General features: G+C 44.9%; 1 protein-coding gene across 1 annotated transcript in view; it reads left to right on the plus strand.

The window, feature by feature from the left end:
* Positions 1-24,176, plus strand: part of PTPN9 (protein tyrosine phosphatase non-receptor type 9) — a 134,471-nt gene that overhangs the window by 95,001 nt on the left and 15,294 nt on the right. The window contains exons 8-12 of the mRNA XM_068107988.2: positions 1,373-1,463; positions 2,107-2,176; positions 4,089-4,167; positions 15,072-15,222; positions 22,292-22,499. Of these exons, the coding sequence (XP_067964089.1) occupies positions 1,373-1,463; positions 2,107-2,176; positions 4,089-4,167; positions 15,072-15,222; positions 22,292-22,499 (599 nt within the window). The remainder of the gene's footprint in view (positions 1-1,372; positions 1,464-2,106; positions 2,177-4,088; positions 4,168-15,071; positions 15,223-22,291; positions 22,500-24,176) is intronic.

The following is a 24,176-nucleotide window of genomic DNA, read 5'->3' on the forward strand; positions in this document are numbered from 1 at the left end:
TAGGTGGTGTGAATGGCAATGGTCATTCGATATATTTTCACTTTTACGTTTTGGCTAACTCGCTCGCGAACCTGACGAAGATCCTGAGAGAGGATCGCTACGCTACGCTACGTTATGCTAACGCTACATTAGCTACGCTACGTTACACTACGTTCGCTACATTATGGCTAAAAATATGGATCTAAAGATGAAAGAAAAAAATACCTATGTGGTGTGAATGGCAATGTTCCTCGCTGAAATGTGAAAAAACGCAATCGTTTTTCGCTCTGAATTACGTGCAAACGCGTAACTGTGAGATTATGGCGGCAAGGATGGAACATCACGTGATCAATCAGCGCTCTGCCACCGGCTCAGATTCCGTGTATAATATTCCTCGCTGAAATGCGCTGAGGTAGAAATATGGATCTCGTCAAATATTTTTGGGTAGGCCATGTTCTTCCCAGGCTCAATGGCCATGTCTATGCCAAATATCAAGCACGTGAGCCTCTCCGTTTAGGAGTCTATCGGTAACATTACACACACACACACACACACACACACACACACACACACACACACACACACACACACACACACACACACACACACACACACACAAACTGTGTTTTATATATATAGATTTTACTCCAGGGGGTCCCAGGATTAGCCACCCAAAATTTTGTTGCGATCGGTTCAGCCGTTTTTGCGGGAGCTGGGAACAGACAGACGGACAGATGGACGGACAGACAGACAGACAGACATTTTGTGAATTATATTAAGATTCATATATTAATTAGTTTTTACCTGGTAGTGGAGTCCTGCCCCTAAAATCGTGATGTTCATTCATGATGTCACCTGTGTGATGTAATCGAGGGAAAGGTTTCTCAGCACGCAATGATAACTGCCTGACCAAGAATCTTCTGATAGTCAAAATCATTATTAAAAACTACCAGCAGCAACAAAAATTCCCTCGATGACGTAGCCAGTCACATGAGCAATCAAATCGCCGTTTTTTGGGTGGCGGGGGCCAATCGAGTGATATTTATTCAAAAAAAAGGACGATTAAGTGTTAAGTGAAGCAATATCTATTAATTAAACCAAACATGATTTTCTGTGTCTGTGGCCCTTTAAGTCATCCTCCTCTCACCATCTATTTGTATGTAATAAATAGATTTCCCCTGGCAAGACAAATAAATTTTCTTTTTGATAAAATTTTTTTGTTGACTGCTTTAAGATGTGTGCTTGTGTACTGAGACTTGATTATACAGATAGCTGTTTGCAAACTTTTTGTCTGAGATCATTTTCTTTAATTAATCCTGAATTCATCAGGATCAATTAATCAGGGGCAAAAAATATCTCTCCAATCTACACATTGTCTCGTTTTGTATTCCAGGCTACCGTACAACTTTGCCAAGAACCGTTACACAGACGTGCTGTGTCTCGATCATTCCCGTGTCAGGTTATCCTGCATTGATGATGATGATGTAAGGAACTTATTTGCATATTTTGGCTGTTTTACATTACAATTTCCATGTTCTCTCCAACCCTACACCCCCTCCCCCGCAACCCCACCCCACCACTTCCCCTCCCTATACAAGATTGAGGCTTACAAAAGAAGCCAGGTGACCGAGGATAAATTGTAAAGAACATACAGTGGGGCAGTGCAGCAACAGGTGGGGCCCTACCTAACCTAACTTGTACGAATAACTATATTTTGTAGCACTGAGGTTGCACCATCAAAATAGCAAAAGGGATGATGGCTTTGACAGTAACATAGTCAGAGGGGGAACAGGAGAGTTTGAATGAAAGGTTAGTCATTACCATGTCCAGAAGGGAGGGCCTATCAGTTGCAGAAATCCAACCTGGATCTGGCACGGTGTCTGTTGAAATAACCAGTCTGTCTTGATCGAACAAACGCCAACAGTGCAAAAAGATAAATGGTCTTCGTAGCATCAGGGTGGCACAGAGTTGAAGTTGGGTATAACTCCTGCCTCCTCCTTCCCCCACCCCCACTGTTTAACAAACTTGTTATGCATTCACCCTTTGATTACATCTACACCATTGGAGTTCCTTCCCCACACAAACCCAATTCTTCCCCCCTTCCCTTTTTATTTCTCGTCCAAATAGCATAGTGATTACATCAATGCGAGTTTCATGGATGGATACAAGCAGCAGAATGCCTATATAGCTGCACAAGGTATGACTCTTTTGTTGTGTTTCTGCCTATACTCTAATATTGTAAAGAGAAAATTGTTGATTAAACATCTGGTATTGAAGAAGTATCTTTCAAAACTTTTTTTTCTCATGAGGAAACCTATTCTTTGCATTTGAGCACATTTTATACTTAAATATTGTCTCGTGGACGGTAGGCAACCTCCCATGACAGGATGTAACCACACCGATTAGGCTGAGGCATTGAAGTTAGCTGAACTATCACTGTTTTTTCGCAAGCCAACGTTGAGCAGATATCGCCAGTTTGTGATCCAGCGGGGCCTGTCACTGCGCCGGTTAAAAAGCACGATTACAAATTTCATCTTCCAAGAATCCCAAATGAACCTGAACATTGTGAAATAAAATGGTGGCAACGCGAGGCAAGCTGTTCCTTAAAAAGTAAATAATTTATTGCATAAGACATGGTATGAACACAAATCGCAGTCACAGAAAAACACAAGACATCCACCTATTTCCCTCATAATTGACATGCACGAGTAAAACTTTGCTTAAACTGAAATTCATCTTCACTATAATCGGTGCTTTCATAATCATCTTCAGTATAATCATCTTCATCAATAAAACTACTTTCATAACTATCGTTAGAAGACAAACTCTCACGATCATAACTGTCTTGTGAAGACAAAGTCTCACTACCACTATAATGCAGAGTCTACCATTAGAAAGTCGACCATAAGAAAGAGGCTGCACAAATTTGATCTACATGGGAGGTGTGCCAGGAGGAAACCTTTGCTGTCCAGAAAGAACATCAGGGCAAGACTAAAGTTTGCCAATGAACACCTAGACAAAGACAAGCATTTCTGGAACAATGTGCTCTGGACAGATGAGTCGAAGGTAGAGCTATTTGGCCACAGTACCAGAAGACATGTTTGGCGAAAACCAAAGACAGCATTTGACCACAATAACGTGACACCAACTGTAAAGCATGGTGGTGGAAATATTATGGTTTGGGGCAGCTTTGCTGCATCAGGGCCTGGGCAGCTCACCATCATATAATCCACTATGAATTCTTCATTGTACCAGAGGGTGCTTGAGGATAATGTGAGGCCATCTGTCGGAAAGTTGAAGCTCAATCGAAGGTGGACCTTGCAACATGACAATGACCCTAAACATATCACTAAATCCACCAAGGAATGGCTGAAAAGAAAGAAATGGAGGGTTCTGGAATGGCCAAGTCAAAGCCCGGATCTAAATCCCATCGAGATGTTGTGGGGGGATTTGAAACGAGCTGTGCATGCAAGAAACCCCTCAAACATCGCACAGCTGAAATAATTCTGCATGGTGGAGTGGGCAAAAATTTCTCCCAGTCGATGTCAGAGACTGGTAGACAGTTGTAAGAAATGCCTACTTGAGGTTGTTTCTGCCAAAGGGGGCAATACCACGTATTAGAGCCAAGGGTGTACTTACTTTTTCCACATGCGAAATTTGCATTTGATTATTTAAGTTATACAATGGACTACAAAATGTAAATGTTTCATGATATTTGTTATATTATATCACCTTTATCTATCAATATTGTTGAAATGAAGATCAAATAGCTGTATGTTGAAATATGTTGAAAAATTCAAAACTTTACATGGGGTGTACTTACTTTTTCATGTGACTGTATATATATATATGAGCAGATATATATATATATATATATATATATATATATATATATATATATATATATATATATATATATATATATATATATATATATATATATATATATATATATATACTGTATGTATGTGAGTAACACTTTTGTTTTGTAGTCGTTCTGTTTTTTTTTTCTTTTCTTTTTGCTCATCCTATAGTTGATCAAAGCAGACCTATAGTTGTAAAGTTGTCATCTCAAACAGACTGGTCCTCTTCTTTTACCCTCCTATAAGGTCCCATGCCTCAGACATTTGATGACTTCTGGCGAATGGTGTGGGAACAACATGTTCTAATTGTTGTGATGACAACACGGTGAGTTATCTGCACGTTTGCCATCAATGGTACTCCGTCGTTTCAATTACTTCCCTTCCCTCCCCACCCACCCCCACAACACGAGCCTCGAGCTTAGTTATTGTTGGAGAAATTTGACTAAAATATCAGACAGCAAATGTTTATAGAAATGGTGCTGCAAGTTTGGCATTCCAACAGCAATGTTGATTGATGAATAGATGGACTTGTGATGAAAGGTCGAATTGCATTTGTAAATTGCTATCCATAAGGGACAATATATATATATATGTATATATATATATATATATATATATATATATTGTTACGGACCGCGGATAAGATGTTGTTTGCCGAGCGGATGGCACCGCGGCCGAACAGTTACCCCGACTAACCCGATTCCCGAACGTTGGCCGGATCGCGCCACAGATATTCAATATGGAAAAGACAAAAGCGACACGGATGTGAAGAAGAAGAAGAAGAAGACAAAAATAGGGAATACAAATATAATTTATTTACTATTTACACGCTCAAAGTAACCAAGGAGAAGGAAGGATAATAAAATAATTTACAGAAGAATCAGAGAGACAGTGCAACGCTAGCTTATACAAACTTAATTAACCCAGGGACAAGACACACAGAACAAACTCACGTACACAAAAGGATGGAAAGGCAGGAGGTGGATGGCTGGAGGGAGAGGAAGGTCCAACGGGTCCTGCAGCACGATCGGCGTGTTTCGCAGCCGCCGCTCCTTCGCGGCCCTGCTCAAAACCGCCGTCCAGGCCCCAAGCGGCTCTTGTTGCTGCTGTGGCTGCTGCTCCTGCTGCGGCTGTGTGGACGTCGCGTGCTCTTTTTAGGACTCGTCTCTCTCGTCTTGTCAAAGCTCATCTGGTCCAACCCCTCAACTCAACAACTCTCTTGCACGTCTCCCTGTCCAACCACTCTTTCTCTCTTGGTCCAACCACTCAACTCAACAACTCTCTTGCACGTCTCCCTGTCCAACCACTCTTTCTCTCTTGGTCCAACAACTCCTCGGCTCTTGCGCGCGCGCTTTTTATAGCACCTCCGGCGATCAAGCCGCCGGCCTTCAGGACACGCCCATCGGTGTGCTCACCTCGGCCCTGGTTGGTCGCATGACCCTCTGGCTCCGCCCTTGATGACGACGGGCGGGTACGCCCTTCTTCCCCGACCCAAGCACATGTTCAATGGTGGTTTTGGAGGGGATGTAATTGGCAATTGAGGCTTGGCAATGACGAAAGGGGAAATGGAGGTTTTGGGAATGGGAATGAAGAATGAAGGGAATCTATCTTATTTCACTTGGTGCAATGGAGTGTCATCTTAATGGAAGACAAGGCCTTACCCTAATACACATAATAAAGATATAACTATTGAACAGGGGTATCTATGATTGGCTGACGTGATTGTTTATGACCTAATTATGGGACGCCCTTTGACCTTTATACATAACTGGAGTAAGGAGGGTCCAGAATAAAACAATAATAATAAAAAACACAATAAAAAAAACACAATCCTCATATCCATAACACTGCACCCTCCTCCTCTTAGGCACGTCCCGGGCCTATAACTTTAACTTAGTGTGACACGTAGGTGTAGTTCCCTCTACTTTTAACCTGACCCTGAGTGCGACAGTTTTAAAACATAAATAAATATGTCCCGCTGCTCCATTGCACCCTGCCTAACAGATTCACGCCCACAGCTAACCGAATTGCGGAATGGTCTTCAAACAATACACTGACGGTGGGGAGCATTATTTACAATGGCTCTGCTTTTATTTACAAAACTAACCCAGGACCTGTGATTGTTCTTTTGGGGGGGGAGAGACAGTCTGCTCTGCATCAATGCACCATGAAAGCACCCATAAACGCACTAAAACACCCTCAAGCACCAATCGGTGCACAGTCATTACTGTTCATCAATAAAAAATAACAACAACAACCCCTAACCCTGCAGGTGGTCTCTTGCTCTTCGGCTCCCTCTGCTGGCTATTTGCTATTTTCCTGACGTGGTCATCTTCTTTGCTGGCGGCCTATTTGCACTATTAAAATGCACCCAACGTGTCCATTTTTATTTATTTATGGCCCACAGGGCCGACTAGTGTGGTTCACCTGTGGGGCATCGGTGCCCTGTGGCCAAGGTCCGCCAGCAAGATCTCGGGCCTTCATGGCCGGTTCCAGCATAGGGGCCATGCCCCAACCCATGGGGTCCATAAGTGGTGCTCAGCCACAGACATGTGGTCCATAATGTGGTGCATCGATGCAGACAGCTGTGGTTGCGAGAGGTTCGGGCGCACAATGGCCGACTCACGCACGCTCCCCTCGGCGCCCAGGGGCGCACAGGTCCTCATGTGGGAGACAAAGGGGGGAAAGACAGATGAGCGAGGGGTAAGGTCACAAGGGTACACATCAATAAGGCAATGCAAGGCGAAGTGCGTACGGAGAGCGAAGTGAGAAAGCTCGTCCCTACCGTACGTCACCCCCCCTGTCACCTACACTACCCTTGCCCTTACCCCATATGTACAACAATCTACACATTTACAAATCCGTCGCTACCGTCACATCTTCCCCCTATACCAAATTCGTCTTCACTCCCTCTATCCAAAATTTGCCATCACCCAATTCATCATCAATCCTCATAAGGAGGGAGAGATGGAACAACAGCACAATGTCACACCCACGTCATGATGCGTCTCACAATCCAAACATCTGCACAATAAAAATAATCAAAACAACCTGGCATGGTGTGGAGGTACGTCACCTCAGGTGAGTGGATGCAGATGGTGTGAGGAGATCCTTCATCCTATCTACCTTCTAAATGACTTTAATACACTTTACACTACCCGGGGTCTTTCCCTGCCAAACCATTGGCAATCTTACTCTATGTGGTTTTAAAAACCAATTCCCATTGACCAAACTGTGGTGCTTCTCAATTTGGGGTCTCACTCCCCCGATTCATCTCCCGGTGCCCTTGCACAATTTCAGGACTGGGGCGTGTAGCTCTCCCAGCAGGTCTACCCACCTGCACACCTCCACCACTGTAGTTGCCACCCGAGCTTACCTAGATCCTCACCCTAACCTATCTAACTGGGGAAGGCCCCTCCTGGCTCTGTCACCCCTTGGTGCCCTCTGGCACTGGGCTACCCGGGTCCGTCCTCCGGATCCTCGGGCCCCATCCACAACAACTCTACCGGCTCCCAGGGCCCACCTGCGGCCTCACCTGGCCGACATCCTCACCGTGGTGGAGTGCCCAAACCAACTACACACACTAACAGGCCACACGCCCAGCCATTTCCACAACACTAATGCACCCATCCAAACACCATTCTTTCACCTCGCACCACAGATGCCAATATCCAACCACAATTTACCTGTACCCTCTACCTAACACTTAAACTACCCTCCCCGGGTATCCGTGATGGGGGTCCATCCTTCCCCCATTCACACCTTCGCACCATCCACTCCACTCCATAGTTTCCACCATACTCACTCCACGACCATCCATTCCAATACTCCATCTATCCCACACTCCATGTATTTCACACAACCATTCTCCATTCACCTGCAGTTGCACACCTGTGCAATCATACCTGGTGCCACCTGCACCCTCCTTCCTTCCTGGACCATTTGGTCAGCACAATACACATCACCATCACTCACTCAAACACTGCTCCATACACCTGTTCAGTTGCACACCTGTGCAATCACACCTGTTCACCATACACACGGCATCATCTAATCTACCTTGTGCCCTGCTAACTTAGTGCTCCCCGTCTTCCCTTTAAACTAAGCACATACCACGTCATTATCATCCACTCTAATCTGCCTGCGTCCCCACTACCGGTATCATTGTCACTAACTAATCTTAACGTTACCTATTGTCATCTTCTCTAGATCCCTACACATTATCCAAACCCTCCCGGGCTAGTTTTCACTGCCCACCCCCTAAGTCTAGTGCTCCTTTGCCCCCCGCTGTGAGAGATGGCAGAGTTGCCATCCCATCACATCGGGTATCTCTCACTATAAATTTTGCTCGTCCAAATTCAACAAATCAAAAATTTGCCAATCCTCTGCCATCCTTTGCCAATCATCAAATTTTGTTTTTCTAATTTCGGGGCCAAAACACTATCCTCGTCATCAGTCTACTCACTAGTGCCTCTCGGTGCGCCAATTCGTTTCCAAAGCTCGGCTTCGTACAGCCGAGCAATGAATGCGGGTTCTTTGGTGCCAGCGGCTGGATGCGTCCGGCACTCGGTGCAGGGAAGGAGGTTTACCTGGGCCGAGATCCCACGCACCACCTCGGCACGGAGCCATCCAATGGCCCGATCTCGACCTGCCGGAACGCCTCAACAAAAAGGGGTCGCCATGACGACCCTTCCTATCGGGCTGCCCGTTCCGCCTAGTGGAGCACGGACGCGGCCGTTCCGAGCGAGGCCCAGCGTGGATCGCGTACGGCAGTTCTTTCGAAACCGCCGTGGTTCGGATCCCCGCTGGTCCTCGCGGCACGCGAAACCCGGCACGCACCGAGGGCCCGCTTCGGCTAAACGTCGTTCTAGCCGCTAACCCGGTTACCGTCGATGCTTCACCTGCATGCTCACACGCATACGCTACCCCTTTCATCCTCACCGAGCTCGGTGCTCCAATGCCGCCCGTACACCCCGCGTACTTCGTTATTGCACTCGTTCTTTCGCTCACAGACTTGGTCACACACCTGACCACCGCACACCTTTGTACACACTCGTCGTTCGCACACCTCACCAACACACCTCTTCGCGCCCCCTCCTCGGTCACCTCCTCTGTGACAACCACAGGTGTGCTCTCACTTGCACACCCAACCACGTGCCTCACGACCAATTCCAGTGTGCATTCCCATACGCGTTCTACCAATCCAGGTTTGCATTCTTTCATTCCAGGTGTACATCCTCGCTCACCTGCCACAACCAACTCCCGCTCCGTGTCACTCTCACTACTCTCACCTCCACTCTCGGTCGCACATTCACCCTTACTCTCGACAGCGCACTCTTTCCTCATGCACCCGTCCGTTACACACCTTTCTCGCGCACACTCTCGCGCACACTCTCCCGTTACACCCTCTGTAACACTCACCACAGGCGTGCATTCTCCCTCACTCTTGACCGCACTCTTTCCCCATGCACCTGTCCATTACACACCTTTCTCATGAATCCTCTTGCGCACACTCTCCCGTTACTTCTTCTGTAACACTCACCACAGGTGTGCACTCTCTCGTTACATCCTCTGTAACACTCCCCATCCCGCGCTTCCATGTGCCCCCTCGCACACGCGCTACGACCAACTCACTCTCGACAGCACACTCACTCCTTGGCGCGCACTTTTCCTCACACACCCCAGAGTCGGACATTCTCGCACACCTCCTCTTTCGCACACCGTACCTGTCGCACACTTCACCAACGGCCTCTCACGAACACCCGGGTCCAAAGCAACCCCCAAGCCGACTGAAGCTCCCCTCACATCATATACCTTTCCACATATATCGCCACTCACCTTGGCACCTCGTCTCCGCGCCTCCTTCGCCACCTGCAAACTCTTTATTTGGTTAGCAAGCACACCATCATGATTCGAGCACAGACCTTGTACCAATTCCATTACTTCCTCCTTTATCTCTTTCTCAGTTTCCCTCCGTCTCTTCTTAATTTCACTCACCCCCTCTTCCACCTCCTCTAATTTTTCCTTTACCTCCTTCATTTCCCGGTGCGCCCCCTCTATCTCTTCCTCTAATGCCACCTTAACCGTTTCTATGTGCGTCCTCACCTCTCGGTCCTTCGTCTCCATTACTTCTGTCACCTCTTCCAACTTCTTCGTCAGCCCCTCATGTACCATCTGACATTCCTTCTGTGTCGCTATTAATTCATTTTTAATGTCTTTTTGTGTCGCTTTTAACCCCCCGATTATTGCAGTGTTCTTTTCCACTTGGTCCACGAGTTCCTTTTGTCCCACTGTCAGCTGTTCTACTCCCCTCGTCAGACCCTCTATTCCCCCCTGTAACCTAGCCGTATTATTCCTCACCTCTTTCTCCATACGCTTTTCACCTCGCTTTACCTCCTCGCGTACCCCCGAGACCTCCTCGCTTACACCTCGTCGTATCTCCTCCTTCATCTCCTTAGTAGATGCCATCCTCATCTGTCCCAATTCATCCCTCTGAGCATCCAATTTACCTTCTAACCCGATTTTCACCTCCTCTATCTGGTTCCCCATCCGTTTGATTTCCCGGGCGGATTGCTCCCCTACTTCCCGCAATTTGCCTTCCATCCTATCTTCTAGCCCCCTTCACCCATTTTCCCCCCCTCTATCTGATTCTCCTGGGCAGCCATTCTATTTTCCACCCCCGTTAACCCATTTTTCACCCCTTTTATCCCATTGTCTAACCCCTCAAATTTATTGTCTAACCCCTCACATTTCTTGTCTATCCCCTCACCGGTACCCCTCGCTTCGTCCCTCATTGCCCCCATACTGTTTTCAAACCTCCAATTTGGTCTCCCAATCGCTCAATTTGGCTCCCCATACTCATCTGTACAGCTGCCTGTAGCTGCGCAATGAGGGCCTGCATGTCAATCCCTCCCTCTTGTGCGGCGGGCGCGGCCGCCGTAGCCATGTGCGAGGCGCCATTTTGCGCGCCCGTAACCTCGTGCGCGAGAGCGCCATCTTGCGCGCCTGAAACCTTCTCAACCACCTCATTGCTCTCCTCTATTTCGTCCCTCTGATCCTGGGTTACTCCTAACCCCTCCTAGTTCCCCCACCGGCATCCAATCGCCTTGACTAGCCATGGCGCGATTTCAAAATTCGGGTTTTGTAAAACAAAACAAATTTCGGCAGCTCGTAATTTTGAGCGCGTTAAGCGCGCTTCGGGTCCGATCCCACTCCTGACACCAATTGTTACGGACCGCGGATAAGATGTTGTTTGCCGAGCGGATGGCACCGCGGCCGAACAGTTACCCCGACTAACCCGATTCCCGAACGTTGGTCGGATCGCGCCACAGATATTCAATATGGAAAAGACAAAAGCGACACGGATGTGAAGAAGAAGAAGAAGACAAAGATAGGGAATACGAATATAATTTATTTACTATTTACATGCTCAAAGTAACCAAGGAGAAGGAAGGATAATAAAATAATTTACAGAAGAATCAGAGACACAGTGCAACGCTAGCTTATACAAACTTAATTAACCCAGGGACAAGACACACAGAACAAACTCACGTACACAAAAGGATGGAAAGGCAGGAGGTGGATGGCTGGAGGGAGAGGAAGGTCCAATGGGTCCTGCAGCACGATCGGCGCGTTTCGCAGCCGCCGCTCCTTCGCGGCCCTGCTCAAAACCGCCGTCCAGGCCCCAAGCGGCTGTTGTTGCTGCTGTGGCTGCTGCTCCTGCTGCGGCTGTGTGGACGTCGCGTGCTCTTTTTAGGACTCGTCTCTCTCGTCTTGTCAAAGCTCATCTGGTCCAACCCCTCAACTCAACAACTCTCTTGCACGTCTCCCTGTCCAACCACTCTTTCTCTTTTGGTCCAACAACTCCTCGGCTCTTGCGCGCGCGGTTTTTATAGCGCCTCCGGTGATCAAGCCGCCGGCCTTCAGGACAAGCCCATCGGTGTGCTCACCTCGGCCCTGGTTGGGCGCGCGACCCTCTGGCTCTGCCCTTGATGACGACGGGCGGGTACGCCCTTCTTCCCCGACCCGAGCACATGTTCAATGGTGGTTTTGGAGGGGATGTAATTGGCAATTGAGGCTTGGCAATGACGAAAGGGGAAATGGAGGTTTTGGGAATGGGAATGAAGAATGAAGGGAATCTATCTTATTTCACTTGGTGCAATGGAGTGTCATCTTAATGGAAGACAAGGCCTTACCCTAATACACATAATAAAGATATAACTATTGAACAGGGGTATCTATGATTGGCTGACGTGATTGTTTATGACCTAATTATGGGATGCCCTTTGACCTTTATACATAACTGGAGTAAGGAGGGTCCAGAATAAAACAATAATAATAAAAAACACAATAAAAAAAACACAATCCTCATATCCATAACAATATATATATATATATATATATATATATATATATATATATATATATATATATATATATATAAATATATATATATATATATAATATATATATATATATATATATGTATATATATATATGTATATATATATACAGACTTGGCATTTAATATGGAATATTTTTTTTGTGGGGGTGAACTTACTTTTCAAGTTGACTTAGAACCAAAAATTCATTGGAATTATGTTGAAATAATTCTAGATTTTGTTAATGTGACCTCTAAAAGAAACAAAAACCACATTTGATATTTTGAAGCAAATAAATTGATCCTTGAAAGTGATGTAAACTGATATCGAACTCAATTCACGGACAGTACTGTGTTAAACTTCTGTACGTTTTCCAGAAGTATTTCTTTATTTTGCACTTTAGCCAATTTTTTTTTAAACAAAAGTTAAATTACAACTGGGATTACGGACAGTAAAATTACAGTTCAGTACGTCGTGTAACCCCCACGAGCATTCAGGAGAGCACGTACACATCGAGGCATGCTGTTCACGAGATTTGCCAAGGTTTGGACAGGAATCGCTTGCCATGCAGTGACAATACCCTGGTGCAATTCACGCACAGAGGCAGGCTGCTGATCCAAGTTGTCGATTTGACGCGTTAATTCTGCCCACAAGTTCTCTATCGGATTCATATCCGGGGACATGGCAGGCCACTCCATATGCTCTACACCACGGTCAGCAAGAAAGTGTTGGATCATGCGAGCACAATGAGGCCGTGCATTGTCATCTTGGAAGACAAAGTTTCCTCGAAAGGCTACACGAGCAAATGGAAGCAATGCTTCTTCCAGAATGGCCCTGTACTTGAACTGGTTCAGGTTTCCATTCAGAACAACCAGGTCAGTTTTGCCCCCTGCATGAAAAGCAGCCCAAACGGTCTCCCCACCACCTCCAGCTTGGACTCTTGGCACTATACAATCTTCGTTGTAGGCTTCATGCACTTGGCTGCGCACTCGGACATGGCCATCTTGACGATAGACCAGAAATCTAGACTCGTCACTGAAGGTCACGTGATTCCAGTGTCCTGGCTGCCATTGACTGTGCTCTCTGGCCCACTGCAATCGGCGCTGGCGGTGTTGTCTGGTCAGGTGTGGCTTTCTCAGGGGACGCCTGGCACGATAGCCTGCTTGAACCAGTCGTTGGTTGACTAGCCTTCTGGATACAGGCACATTTGTTAGTTGCTGCCACTCAGCCCTAGGCCTATTAGCTGACTTGGTGCAGCCATTGCGATCTAACCGGTGCAGCTGGCGATCATCCCCCCTTGTGGTTCTGCGGGGACGTCCTGGCCTCGATATTGGAGGAGGGACACCCCTCTGAGCATTTCGTTTCGGGATCTTTGACACCTGACCTTGAGTGATGCCATACTGCCGAGCAATAGCACACTGTTTCATGCTGGAATTTCGTAAAGCCACCACTCCATGACAAACAGCATTGTCGAGTTGACGGACCATCTCCAGAGGAAGCGGCAATAACTTTTGTAGACTTGCATCAGTTGTTTTCCACTAATACAGAACGCAACAACCCTCATATACCCGATTGTGAAGCCAATCGTCAAATGTACCTGTCCGTACATTTTGTCACGCCACCTATGATATAATCCTGTTATTGACTTCTTACTGTGACGGACAATCAGTGACATGGTTCTTTTAACAAAGAAATCACTGAAGCGTAAAAGAAACTCACCAGATTGATATTCTGCGTTCAGAAAGGACACCCAAGTCAAGAAAAAAAAAAAGATTCCATATTAAATGCCAAGTCTGTATATATATACATATATATATAGATATAGATATATATCTCAATAGATAGATATATATATATATATATATATATATATATATATATATATAGATATATATATCTCAATATATATATATATATATATATATATATATATATATACATATATACATATATATATAGATATATATCTCAAATATGACTAGGTGACACCTTTTGCCTTTCGATTAAACTTGGCAGCAGCTGGTAGGTTTCAGCCCACATGTCAGCAATGATAAACTGAATAATCTATGCCTGTAATTGATGTACATTTGGGTGTCATGATTATTACCTCCACCACCGAAGGTCGACGGATGGTTATGCATTCATCCCTGTCTGTATGTCTATTTCTTTGTGAACATGATGTCTCAAAAAGTTGTGGACAGATTCGGCCGAATTTTGGTGGAGACAAGGACGAAATGACGTAAGTACACTCCATGTAAAGTTTGGGTGTATGACAAGGACGAAATGATTAGATTTTGGTGAAGATCCAGATCCGGATCCGATTTATAAAAAAATTTAAAGAATTGATTCTTCAACTTCGAGAGATGGGGCTAAAAACGATACACTGTATAGCACAATATCTCCAATAGTTGTGGAAGGATTCGGGCAAAATTTGGTCGACAGGTTGGGTGTGTCATAAGAAAGAATCGATTCGATTTTGGTGAAGATCTGGATTTGAGTTTTATTTTATTTTTTAAGTGATTCTTCAGCATTGAGAGATGGGGACAAAAACGATATGTAGCATGATACTTCAAAGGGATGTGGACAAGTTATGACAGAACATGGTGATTGAGTTGGTTCAGTGATGAGAACAAGCCAATTAGATTTTGGTTCAGGTTCGGATCCAGATGCGGTCTATCGGTGGGATACAAAATATAAACTGTTCACCCTAGCGGAGGTATGCGCTCTACCGAGTGTTGTTCTGGTTTCGGTACATAGTTGCGTATTTCATTGTCACATTGCTCCATGTACCATCACAGGTTAAAGAGTGATTTTGTTAGTCTGAGCTGCCATTTGTGTGCTCTGACAGTGTTGTGGAACGAGGAAGAGTTAAGTGCGGCCAGTACTGGCCTTTGGATTCCGGTTCCAGCCAAAACTTCGGTCTCTTTCGCATCGAAAACCAGCATATGGAGAAGTTTCCTGACTACAACGTTACGGCACTAGTACTCTACAACAATCGTGTAAGACTCTTTTCCTCCACCCATTTCAAAGGGCAGTCAAAAGGTTTCCCTCCAACCATAAAGCAATGGTCCTTCCCAGCATTGGTACAGATGTTCGTCCTTTTTTATATGTATCTTCCATCCAATGTCACCTGTTTTCCTCATTAGCGGTTAAATAGCCTGATGTCATTGAAATAGGTAAATTTTTTGACGATGAAACCTTTTATTTTAATAAGGGAAGAACTTTTGAAATGCTTGTCATACATATACCCTTGTGTGATTTCCGTGTCCGCAGGCCATGGTTTTCACTTTTGTTGCAATCGTAATTCTTCCCCAGCCCCCGTCTTTCCCCAATGCTTGTCGTTCTTCTCATTAGTGTTTTAAGTATGCCAACATTGGAATCATTATTTTTATGCCTCCGCCAACAAATTCGCCAGAGGCATTATGTTTTCGGGTTGTTCGTCCGTCCGTCCGTGATTTTGTTACTGCGATAACTTGAGAATGGCTGAAGGGATCTTAGTCTTACTTGGTGGAAATATGTATGAGGTAAAGATGAACTGATTCGATTTTGGGGTCACGAGGTCAAAGGCCAATGGTTAGAGGTCACGTTAGGTAAAAATCTTGTTGCGGCGATAACTTGTGAACCAGTGATGGGATTTTTACCAAAGTTGGTACAAATGTGTAGAATGATGCAAGGATGAACTGCTTCGATTTTGGGGCCAAAAGATCAAAGATCAGAGGTTATGTTAAGTTACAATTATTTCGTTACCATGATAACATAAGAACGGCTGAAAGGATCTTAGTCAAACTTGGTACAGGTATGTATATTGAGGTAATGATGAACTGATTAGATTTTGGGGTCACAAGGTCAATGGTCAGATGTCATGTTGGATAAAAATCCTGTTACCACTATAACTTGTGAACCAGTGATTGGATTCTGCCCAAAGTTCATACAAGTATGCTTTATGATGCAAAGATTAACTTTTTTGATTTTGGGGTCAATAGATTAAAGGTCAAAGTCTGTAATAGGTCTAACTTGAGAACGGCTGAAGTTATCAAATTCAAACTTGATACAGGTATGTATCGTGATGTAAAGATTAACTGATTCGATTTTGCGGTCAATAAGTCAAAGGTAAAATGTCATGCCCCATCAAGTAAAAATTCTATTACCAAGCTAACTTGTGAACCAGTCATGGGATTTTCACCAAACTTGGTATAATTATATATTATGATGCAAAGATAAACTGATTCGATGTTGGGGTCAATAGGTCAAAGGTCACGTCAAGTTAAGTTACAATTATTTCGTTGTCGCGATAACTTAAGAACGGCTGAGGGTATCTTAGTCAAACTTGGTGCAGGTATGTATAATAACCTACAGATGAACTGATTCGATTTTGGGGTCGTGAGGTCAAAGGTCAGATGTCATGCTAGATAAAAATCCTGTTACCACTATAACTTGTGATCCAGCGATGGAATTCTGACCAAAGTTGATGCAAGTATGTATAATGATGCAAGGATGAACGTCTTTGATTTTAGGGTCGAGGTCAAAGTCTGCAATAGGTCTATAAATTGAGAACGGCTGAAGGGATCTAATTTAAACTTGGTACAGGTATGTACAATTATGTAAAGATGAAATTATTTGATTTTGGGGTCAATTCATAACTCAATCCTCTCCAGCCAACAGACACCTTTCCAATCCTATTTTTCACCATACTCCTTCAACTTTCTCCTTCGTCCTCTGATCCACTTTCACCGAACCTTCAAAAAAAAAACATTAACGAAGAATTTAATAAGTAGGCCTCTCCTCCCGAACCAACACATTTGCTTATACACTTCCCTGTTCCTTTCTTCTCTGCTCTCCTGGCTGTCAATCTCCTATTCTTCTGTGCCTGCTTCTGAACCTGTGCTGGAATCATTAAACCCCCTTAGGAATCCTTCATGCCATCATTTAGGGAATTTCCCCAGATCGTTTTCACGCTTTAGTTTTAAAATGTTTAAACTTTCCCCTGAAGTGTTGTATTCTGTTGTATATTATAACACACTTTTCTTCTTCTTCTTTAAAAGGTTGCTTTCGATTTGCTCACCAAATCTCTTAATTTCAAATAAAAATTCAATCTCTTGCATTTCCTCCTTCCTACATTCCCTAAACTCACCTGCATTCCACCCTTCCCCCAACGTTTTCAAACGGATCTCTGACTCGAAAATCACAAGTAACTCATTTTGCAATAAATGTTCATTTTCCATCAATCGTCCAATACGTTCGCAAATCCAAAATCACTGGCACGGTCTTCAAGCAGCCATGAATCATCTGGACTGGTCTCCCATCTCTCCTGCCTCTAACATCAACTCATCCAGGGAATTCTTCCAAAGTAAATTGCTCTCTCCAATGCACAGATTTATCCCATCTCGTCTTCAGTTGTCATACCCTTACTCCCATCCATGGTACACGGAATCTTGTGGTGGGGGCTATTGCCCTGAAACAACTTGCCTTCGCCTCCTGGAAGGCAAATTCAACGGAAGGCAATCTCATTTCCTTTCACAAAGCCCGGAACAAGTGTGTGTCCACCCTCAGGAGATCCAGGAAACAATATCTCACCACTCTCAAGACTGAACTCTCAAACCTGTCTCCCTCTTCCAAATCTTGGTGGCATCTGGTCAAATCTGTTTCTGGTGTTTGTTCCCCCTCCATCCCCTCCCTTACCTCAAATGGCTACACAGCTGACTCTGCACGTGAAAAAGCTGAATGCCTCAACTCTGTGTTTGCCTCAAAATCTTGTGTCGCAAACCCATCTCTCTCTGTATACACCGTACCCAGTCATACCCAGCTGCTCCTGGACTATGTGTCCTCTCCTGACAAGGTTGAGAAGTTTCTGTCAATCCTTGACTCTGATTCTGCAACTGGACCAGACGGCATCAGCCCACGGGTCGTAAAATCCTGCTCTGCCGCTCTTTCACACCCTCTCTCTGTTCTCTTCACCCTCTCTTTTACTCAAGATCATCTGCCATCAGCTTGGAAATCAGCCAACATTACCGCTTTACACAAAAAATGTGCAAAAACAGATCCTTGCAACTACAGACCAATCAGCCTGCTCCCAATTATTAGCAAAGTCATGGAATCCATCATTGCTTCGGATATCAAATCCTTCCTCTTATCCAATGGCTTGATCTCTGATCATCAATTTGGTTTCAGACCAGGTCACACTTCTCTGGACATCCTGCTTCTGCTGTCTCAGCAATGGATGGAGGTCCTCAATGTCAAACAGGAAATTAGAGCTGTCTCCCTTGACATATGGCGTGCCTTAGATATGGTCTGGCACCCCGCTCTGCTCATCAAACTCTCCTCCTATGGTATCCATGGAAATCTCCACGCATGGCTTGCGGACTTCCTCTCTGGCCGTAGTCAACGTGTGGCCCTGAATGGGTTTCTGTCATCTCCCCTTCCTGTTCAGGCTGGAGTTCCCCAAGGAAGTGTTCTGGGCCCTGTGCTCTTTCTGGTCTTCATCAATGATCTCTCTGACTCTCTGGAAAATCCTCTCTATCTCTTTGCTGATGACTCCACTCTCTGCCGCTCCGTACCTCATCCCTCAGAACGGCAGTCTTCAACTTCCTCACTCTCTGCAGACCTGGACAAAACCACAGACTGGTCAAACAAGTGGAACATGTCTTTCAATCCTGACAAATCTCACACTCTCACTATGTCTCTCCGAAAAGACCAACTGGACAACCCTCCCATCTACTTTCTCAACAATCCTCTCCAAGAAGTTCTGTCACTCAAGCTTTTGGGTCTCACTATCTGCCATGATCTTTCCTTGGAAAACCACATTTCCAAGCTGGCCTCCAAAGCCAGTCGTCGACTGGGCATCCTCCATCATGCGAAGTCCTTCCTTGGTACACCTGAGCTCCTCACCACATACAAGGCTTTCATCCACAGCTCAATAGAATACTATTCTTCCCTCTGGGCTGGTGCTCCTGCCTCACACCTAGCTCGGCTTCACGCTGTTGATACCAAAGCTTTCAGAATCATTGGAATCTCCCGCGATGAAGCTAACTCCGAGGGCCTTTCACTCACTCACCGCAGGCAGGTTGGTGGTCTTTCTGTCTTCTACCGACTCCTCCCCGGCCTAGCTCCCCCAGCTCTGTCTGTGCTCTGTCCCCCAAATATTCTTACTGGTCGCACAAGATCTGCCAGCAACCCTCTTCTGGTGAAACTGCCAAAATCAAGACTCTCTGCTCACCTTCACTCTTTCATTCCTCTTTTCTCCTGCCTCTGGAACAAACTCCCTCACTCTTCCTGGAAGTCCAACAGTGTCAATGTGTTTTGTACCTCTCCCACCCCCCCCCCCCAACCCCCGTTCCCGTTCCCCCACCCCCAAGCCAAGCCCTCTCCCTTCCACAGATCTCCCGATGTCCCTGTTCTCTACTGTTGTACTTGTGTGCTTACCTCTCTCTCCCCATCTTGTCTCCCGCTCCCTTCATCATATATTTTATGCGTCAGTTTGTTTTTATGTGATTCATGTTAGCTCTTACACGAGCCTCGATCTTGTACACAAAAAAAGAAAAGTGAAAAATAGGGCCAAAGATCAGAGGTCATGTTAAGATACAATTACTTCGTTACCGCGATAACTTAAGAATGACTGAAGGGATCTTAATCAAACTTGGTGCAGGTATGTATAATGAGGTAAAAATGAACTGATTATATTTTGGGGTCACGAGGTCAAAGGCCAATTGTCAGAGGTCATGTTAATTAAAATTTATGTTGCCATGCCAACTTGTGAACAAGTGATGGGATTTTGAGCAAATTTGGTGTACGTATCTTACTATAATTCACCAAATGTTCGTCCGTCTGTCCGCCCGTTCGAAGGTACCGCAAAAACGACTGAACCGATCGCAACGATATTCTGGGTGGGTAATCCTGGGATCTCCTGGAGTAAAATAGGGTATATTGTTTTTCCAATTTCAGCTTTGGCCTCCAGCATTTTCAGGTTTGGACTCCCGCATAACGTTATTTTCCTGGGTGCCGCACAAACGGCTTCACCGATCGCTGCATGGCTGCACCGATCGGACTCGGTGACCTCGGACAAGACCTTTTATAAGGTCATGGGTTGAATCCCTGATTGAGGGAATGCCAACCCCCTTCCCGCCATCACAGTCGTCTCTCCAACTCACAACCCCACAAGATATGTGGAAAGGACGACCCAAAACAAATTATATTCTTTTTGATTCGTATATAAACATCATTAACCCTTTGAGTACGGGATTTTTTTTGATAAAAATACCCCGGTACGGGATTAATTTGGCATTTTGGTACGGGAATGCAACCACGTACTGGCAATCTATTTATAGGTATAGTCGATGACGTGTAGTAACGTCATCCGTACGCAAAACTTTTTCGCGGGTTGCGGCACTGGACGTCATCCGTACTCAAAGGGTTGAATGAATGAATGAATGATCGTTTTAAGGCCATTTTCCCCGCTAGAGCGGGGGTTAGCCTTGCGGGCCCCATGACAATCATGGTTCCCTGTTTGAGGCAATGTTTTTATGGCCGGATGCCCTTCCTGACGCCAACCCTTGGTCACCTCTTACGATGCGCAGGGATACGGTGTACCTATTCTAAGCTGGGGTACACACCTTTCAAAATCAAAGGGTTAAAGGGTTAAAAAGGGTTAAAGGGTTAAAGGTTTTGAACTCAAAGGGTTAAAAGTAAATAATGACCTCGGCCAAAGTTCAAATGACGTGGGTTTAATCTCTACATGAGAGAAATCCACATAGCTATTTGGGTGGTGTATAAGCTAACAGATCGCTGTCTCCATCGATCTTGCCGAGGCCGTAACACCTATCGGCTCAAAATCCTTTTAACTGTTGACTTGGTAGTTTTTACAATGAAGGAAACGTTAACAATGTTGTTAAAAGTTTATTTTGTGATTAATTTGTGATTGGAGTTATGTTGTTTGGAATGCAAAAAGAGATATTGAGTTCAAGTAAATGACGGTATGCCGTGATGGTTTCTACTTTCTAAACGTGAACTTCACGGATCGCCATATGCAGATTCGCCACAGACCCACGATTGATGTTTCTATACGTGAACGTACCCGTTTGTTTGCGAACGGGTAAGTTTTTCATGGAAGTCCTTCACAAACTTGCTGCACGTCTGACGTGCGACTGAGGGTGCTACAGGAATGTGGAATTTATTAGTTTCATGCTTTAGCATTTACCGTATCTGCATTGCCTGTTTGCTTCTGGCCTCCCACCCGTGCGTAGCACAGGTATCTCACTAGTATATATGATGTAAAGATGAACTGATTAGATTATGGCATCAAGAGGTCAAAGGTCAGAGGTCATGTCAGGTAAAAATGTGATAACTTGAAAACAGCTGAAAGGATTTAAATCAAACTTGGTACAAGTGTTATAATAATGTAATAATGTGGGCGGAGGCACATTGGTCGATGTCGTGACGTCGAAGAGTATTGTTCTAGTTCAAATAAATAATGGTGGCATCAGATTCCTCATGCCAGAGAACATATAATAGGACATTTTAATCGTGTTTACCCCTTTTCTCGTTGCAAAGATGTGAATATAAGTTGATTTTTTGCGATTCTGTGGCGACCATCTTGGATTTTCTGACTTTTCTCATTTGCCCCAAGGGTGAAGTCCACACCCACCTGGATATCATGAAGACACATCCTATAGATGAATAAACAATTTTAAAAATTATCCGACAAAAATGGGTTACCTTCTTTGGCTGCCCGACCATATTATCCTTTAATGTGTTGCTATTTCGGTCGATAAGCATTTTTGCCTGAATTTTATTGAACATCCTGGACAAACATAGCGACATCTCTTATAGATTTGAGATCTATACAAAGTTGGCAAGCAGCATATCGATGTTTATAAGGATAGCACAAATAGTTTTGATGCTGCAGCTGCTGCCGAATGCCTCCAAAATAATGTTTTTATTGGCCTTGTTAGGGTTAGGGTTAGCCAGTATCTCGTACCTCTGAAGCTGAAATATAAGAAGTTGTGTTTAAACTTTGGTCAGATGGGGGACCATAATTGGTCAATTTCACAAGGACCGCTCCGTATCTTTGCACAGACGGGAGAGATGCGTGAGGTGGCACACTTTCAGTATGTGAGCTGGCCCGATTTTGGTGTTCCACGCACTGCTGCTGGTGTGCTCGCCTTCTTGGGTCACGTTCGACAAAACCAGGCCGCTGCTGTGGCGGCAATGGGATCGGTGTGGCACGGGCATCCGAAAGGACCACCCATTGTCGTACATTGCAGTGCTGGGATCGGAAGGTCTGGTGAGTCCAGGATATGTAGCCTTTATTACCAGCATACTGTCCCATTTCTCACCGAACACACTACAAAAGGTGTATATACAAGTCGTTGGATATGCCAAAGCCAGATGTCAAGATGCTGGGAATAGCAGAACAAAACATTCGGACTCTAAGGTGTCACTTTCAAAGCCTGAAGAGATTGGTGGTGTACTCTTATGCCCTGTTGGTCTCAATGGGATGGGAAGCCTGGAAGGGTATGGGCTACAAAAGCCTCTATAAGCATGACATAGTTGAGAGGATAGGTGGTATAAGCTTCAAGATCTGCCATACAAAATGGACAGACTACTAATTGACAAAATAGGTTGTCCTGAAGTACACTCTACAGTGACTTCTCATATCTACTTTGAGTCGTCACGAACCATGACCACACCACTTACCCTTCCCATTCCTTTTCAGAAGTGCATAATCTAAGGAATTTTGTGAAGTAACACAAAAAGAAGAATGTTATTTTCAAAAATTATAACCTGTATAATGGGAGTATGCCCATGTTCAGTCCCTTCAGAAAGTATTCACAACCCTTCACTTTGTTCACATTTTGTTGTGTTACAGCCTGAATTTAAAATGGATTAAATTGAGATTTTTTTGTCACTGATCTACACATAATGTGTCACTGATCCCCATAATGTCAAAGTGGAATTTCATTTTAAAGAAATTTTTACAAAATAATTAAAAATGAAATCCAGAAATATCTAATTTACATACCTATTCAAACCCCTGAGTCAGTACTTCATAGAAGCACCTTCGGCAGCAGTTACAGCTTTGTGTCTTCTTGGGGATGTCTGTATAAACTTTTCACATCTGGATTTAAGGAGTTTCTCCCATTTGTCCTTGCAGATTTGTGCAAGCTCTGTCAAGTTAGATGGAGAGCATCAGTGAACAGCAATCTTCAAGTCTTTCCACAGATTCTCAATGGGATTCAAGTCTGGGCTTTGGCTGGACCACTCAAGGACTTTCACATTCTTGTTCTGAAGCCATTTCAGTGTTGCTTTGGCTGTATGCTTGGGGTCATTGTCCTGTTGGAACGTAAATCTTCACTGCAGTCTAAGGTCTTTTTCACTCTGAAGCAGGTTCTCCTCAAGGATTTGCCTGTATTTTGCTCGATTCATTGCTCCCTCTATCCTTACAAGTCTTCCAGTCCCTGCTGCTGAAAAACATCCCCATAGCATGATGCTGCCACCACCATGCTTCACGGTGGGGATGGTGTTAGGTGGGCGATGAACTTTACTCAGTTTTCGCCAGACATAGCGCTTTGCAATCAGGCCAAAGAGTTCCATTTTTGTCTCATCAGATCACAGAATCTTTTGCCTCATGCTCTCAGAGTCTTTCATGTGCCTTTTTGCAAACTCCAGACATGCTGTCATGTGCCTTTTTCTCGGGAGTGGCTTCCATCTGGCCACTTCTTCCATAAAGCCTAGATTTGTGAAGTGCTGTAGAGACTGTTGTCCTTCCGACAGGTTCTCCCATCTCAGCCAAGGAACACTAGTTCTGTCAGAGTGGTCATTGGGTTCTTGGTCACCTCCCTGACCAAGGTCCTTCTTGCCTGATTGGTTAGTCTGGTTGGATGGCCAGCTCGAGGAAGAGTCTGGGTCATTCCATATTTTTCCATTTCCTCATGATGGAGCTCATTGTGCTCTTGGGAAC

Source organism: Myxine glutinosa, chromosome 2 (assembly GCF_964187855.1).
Source record: "Myxine glutinosa chromosome 2, kmMyxGlut1.1, whole genome shotgun sequence".
NCBI lineage: Eukaryota > Metazoa > Chordata > Myxini > Myxiniformes > Myxinidae > Myxine > Myxine glutinosa.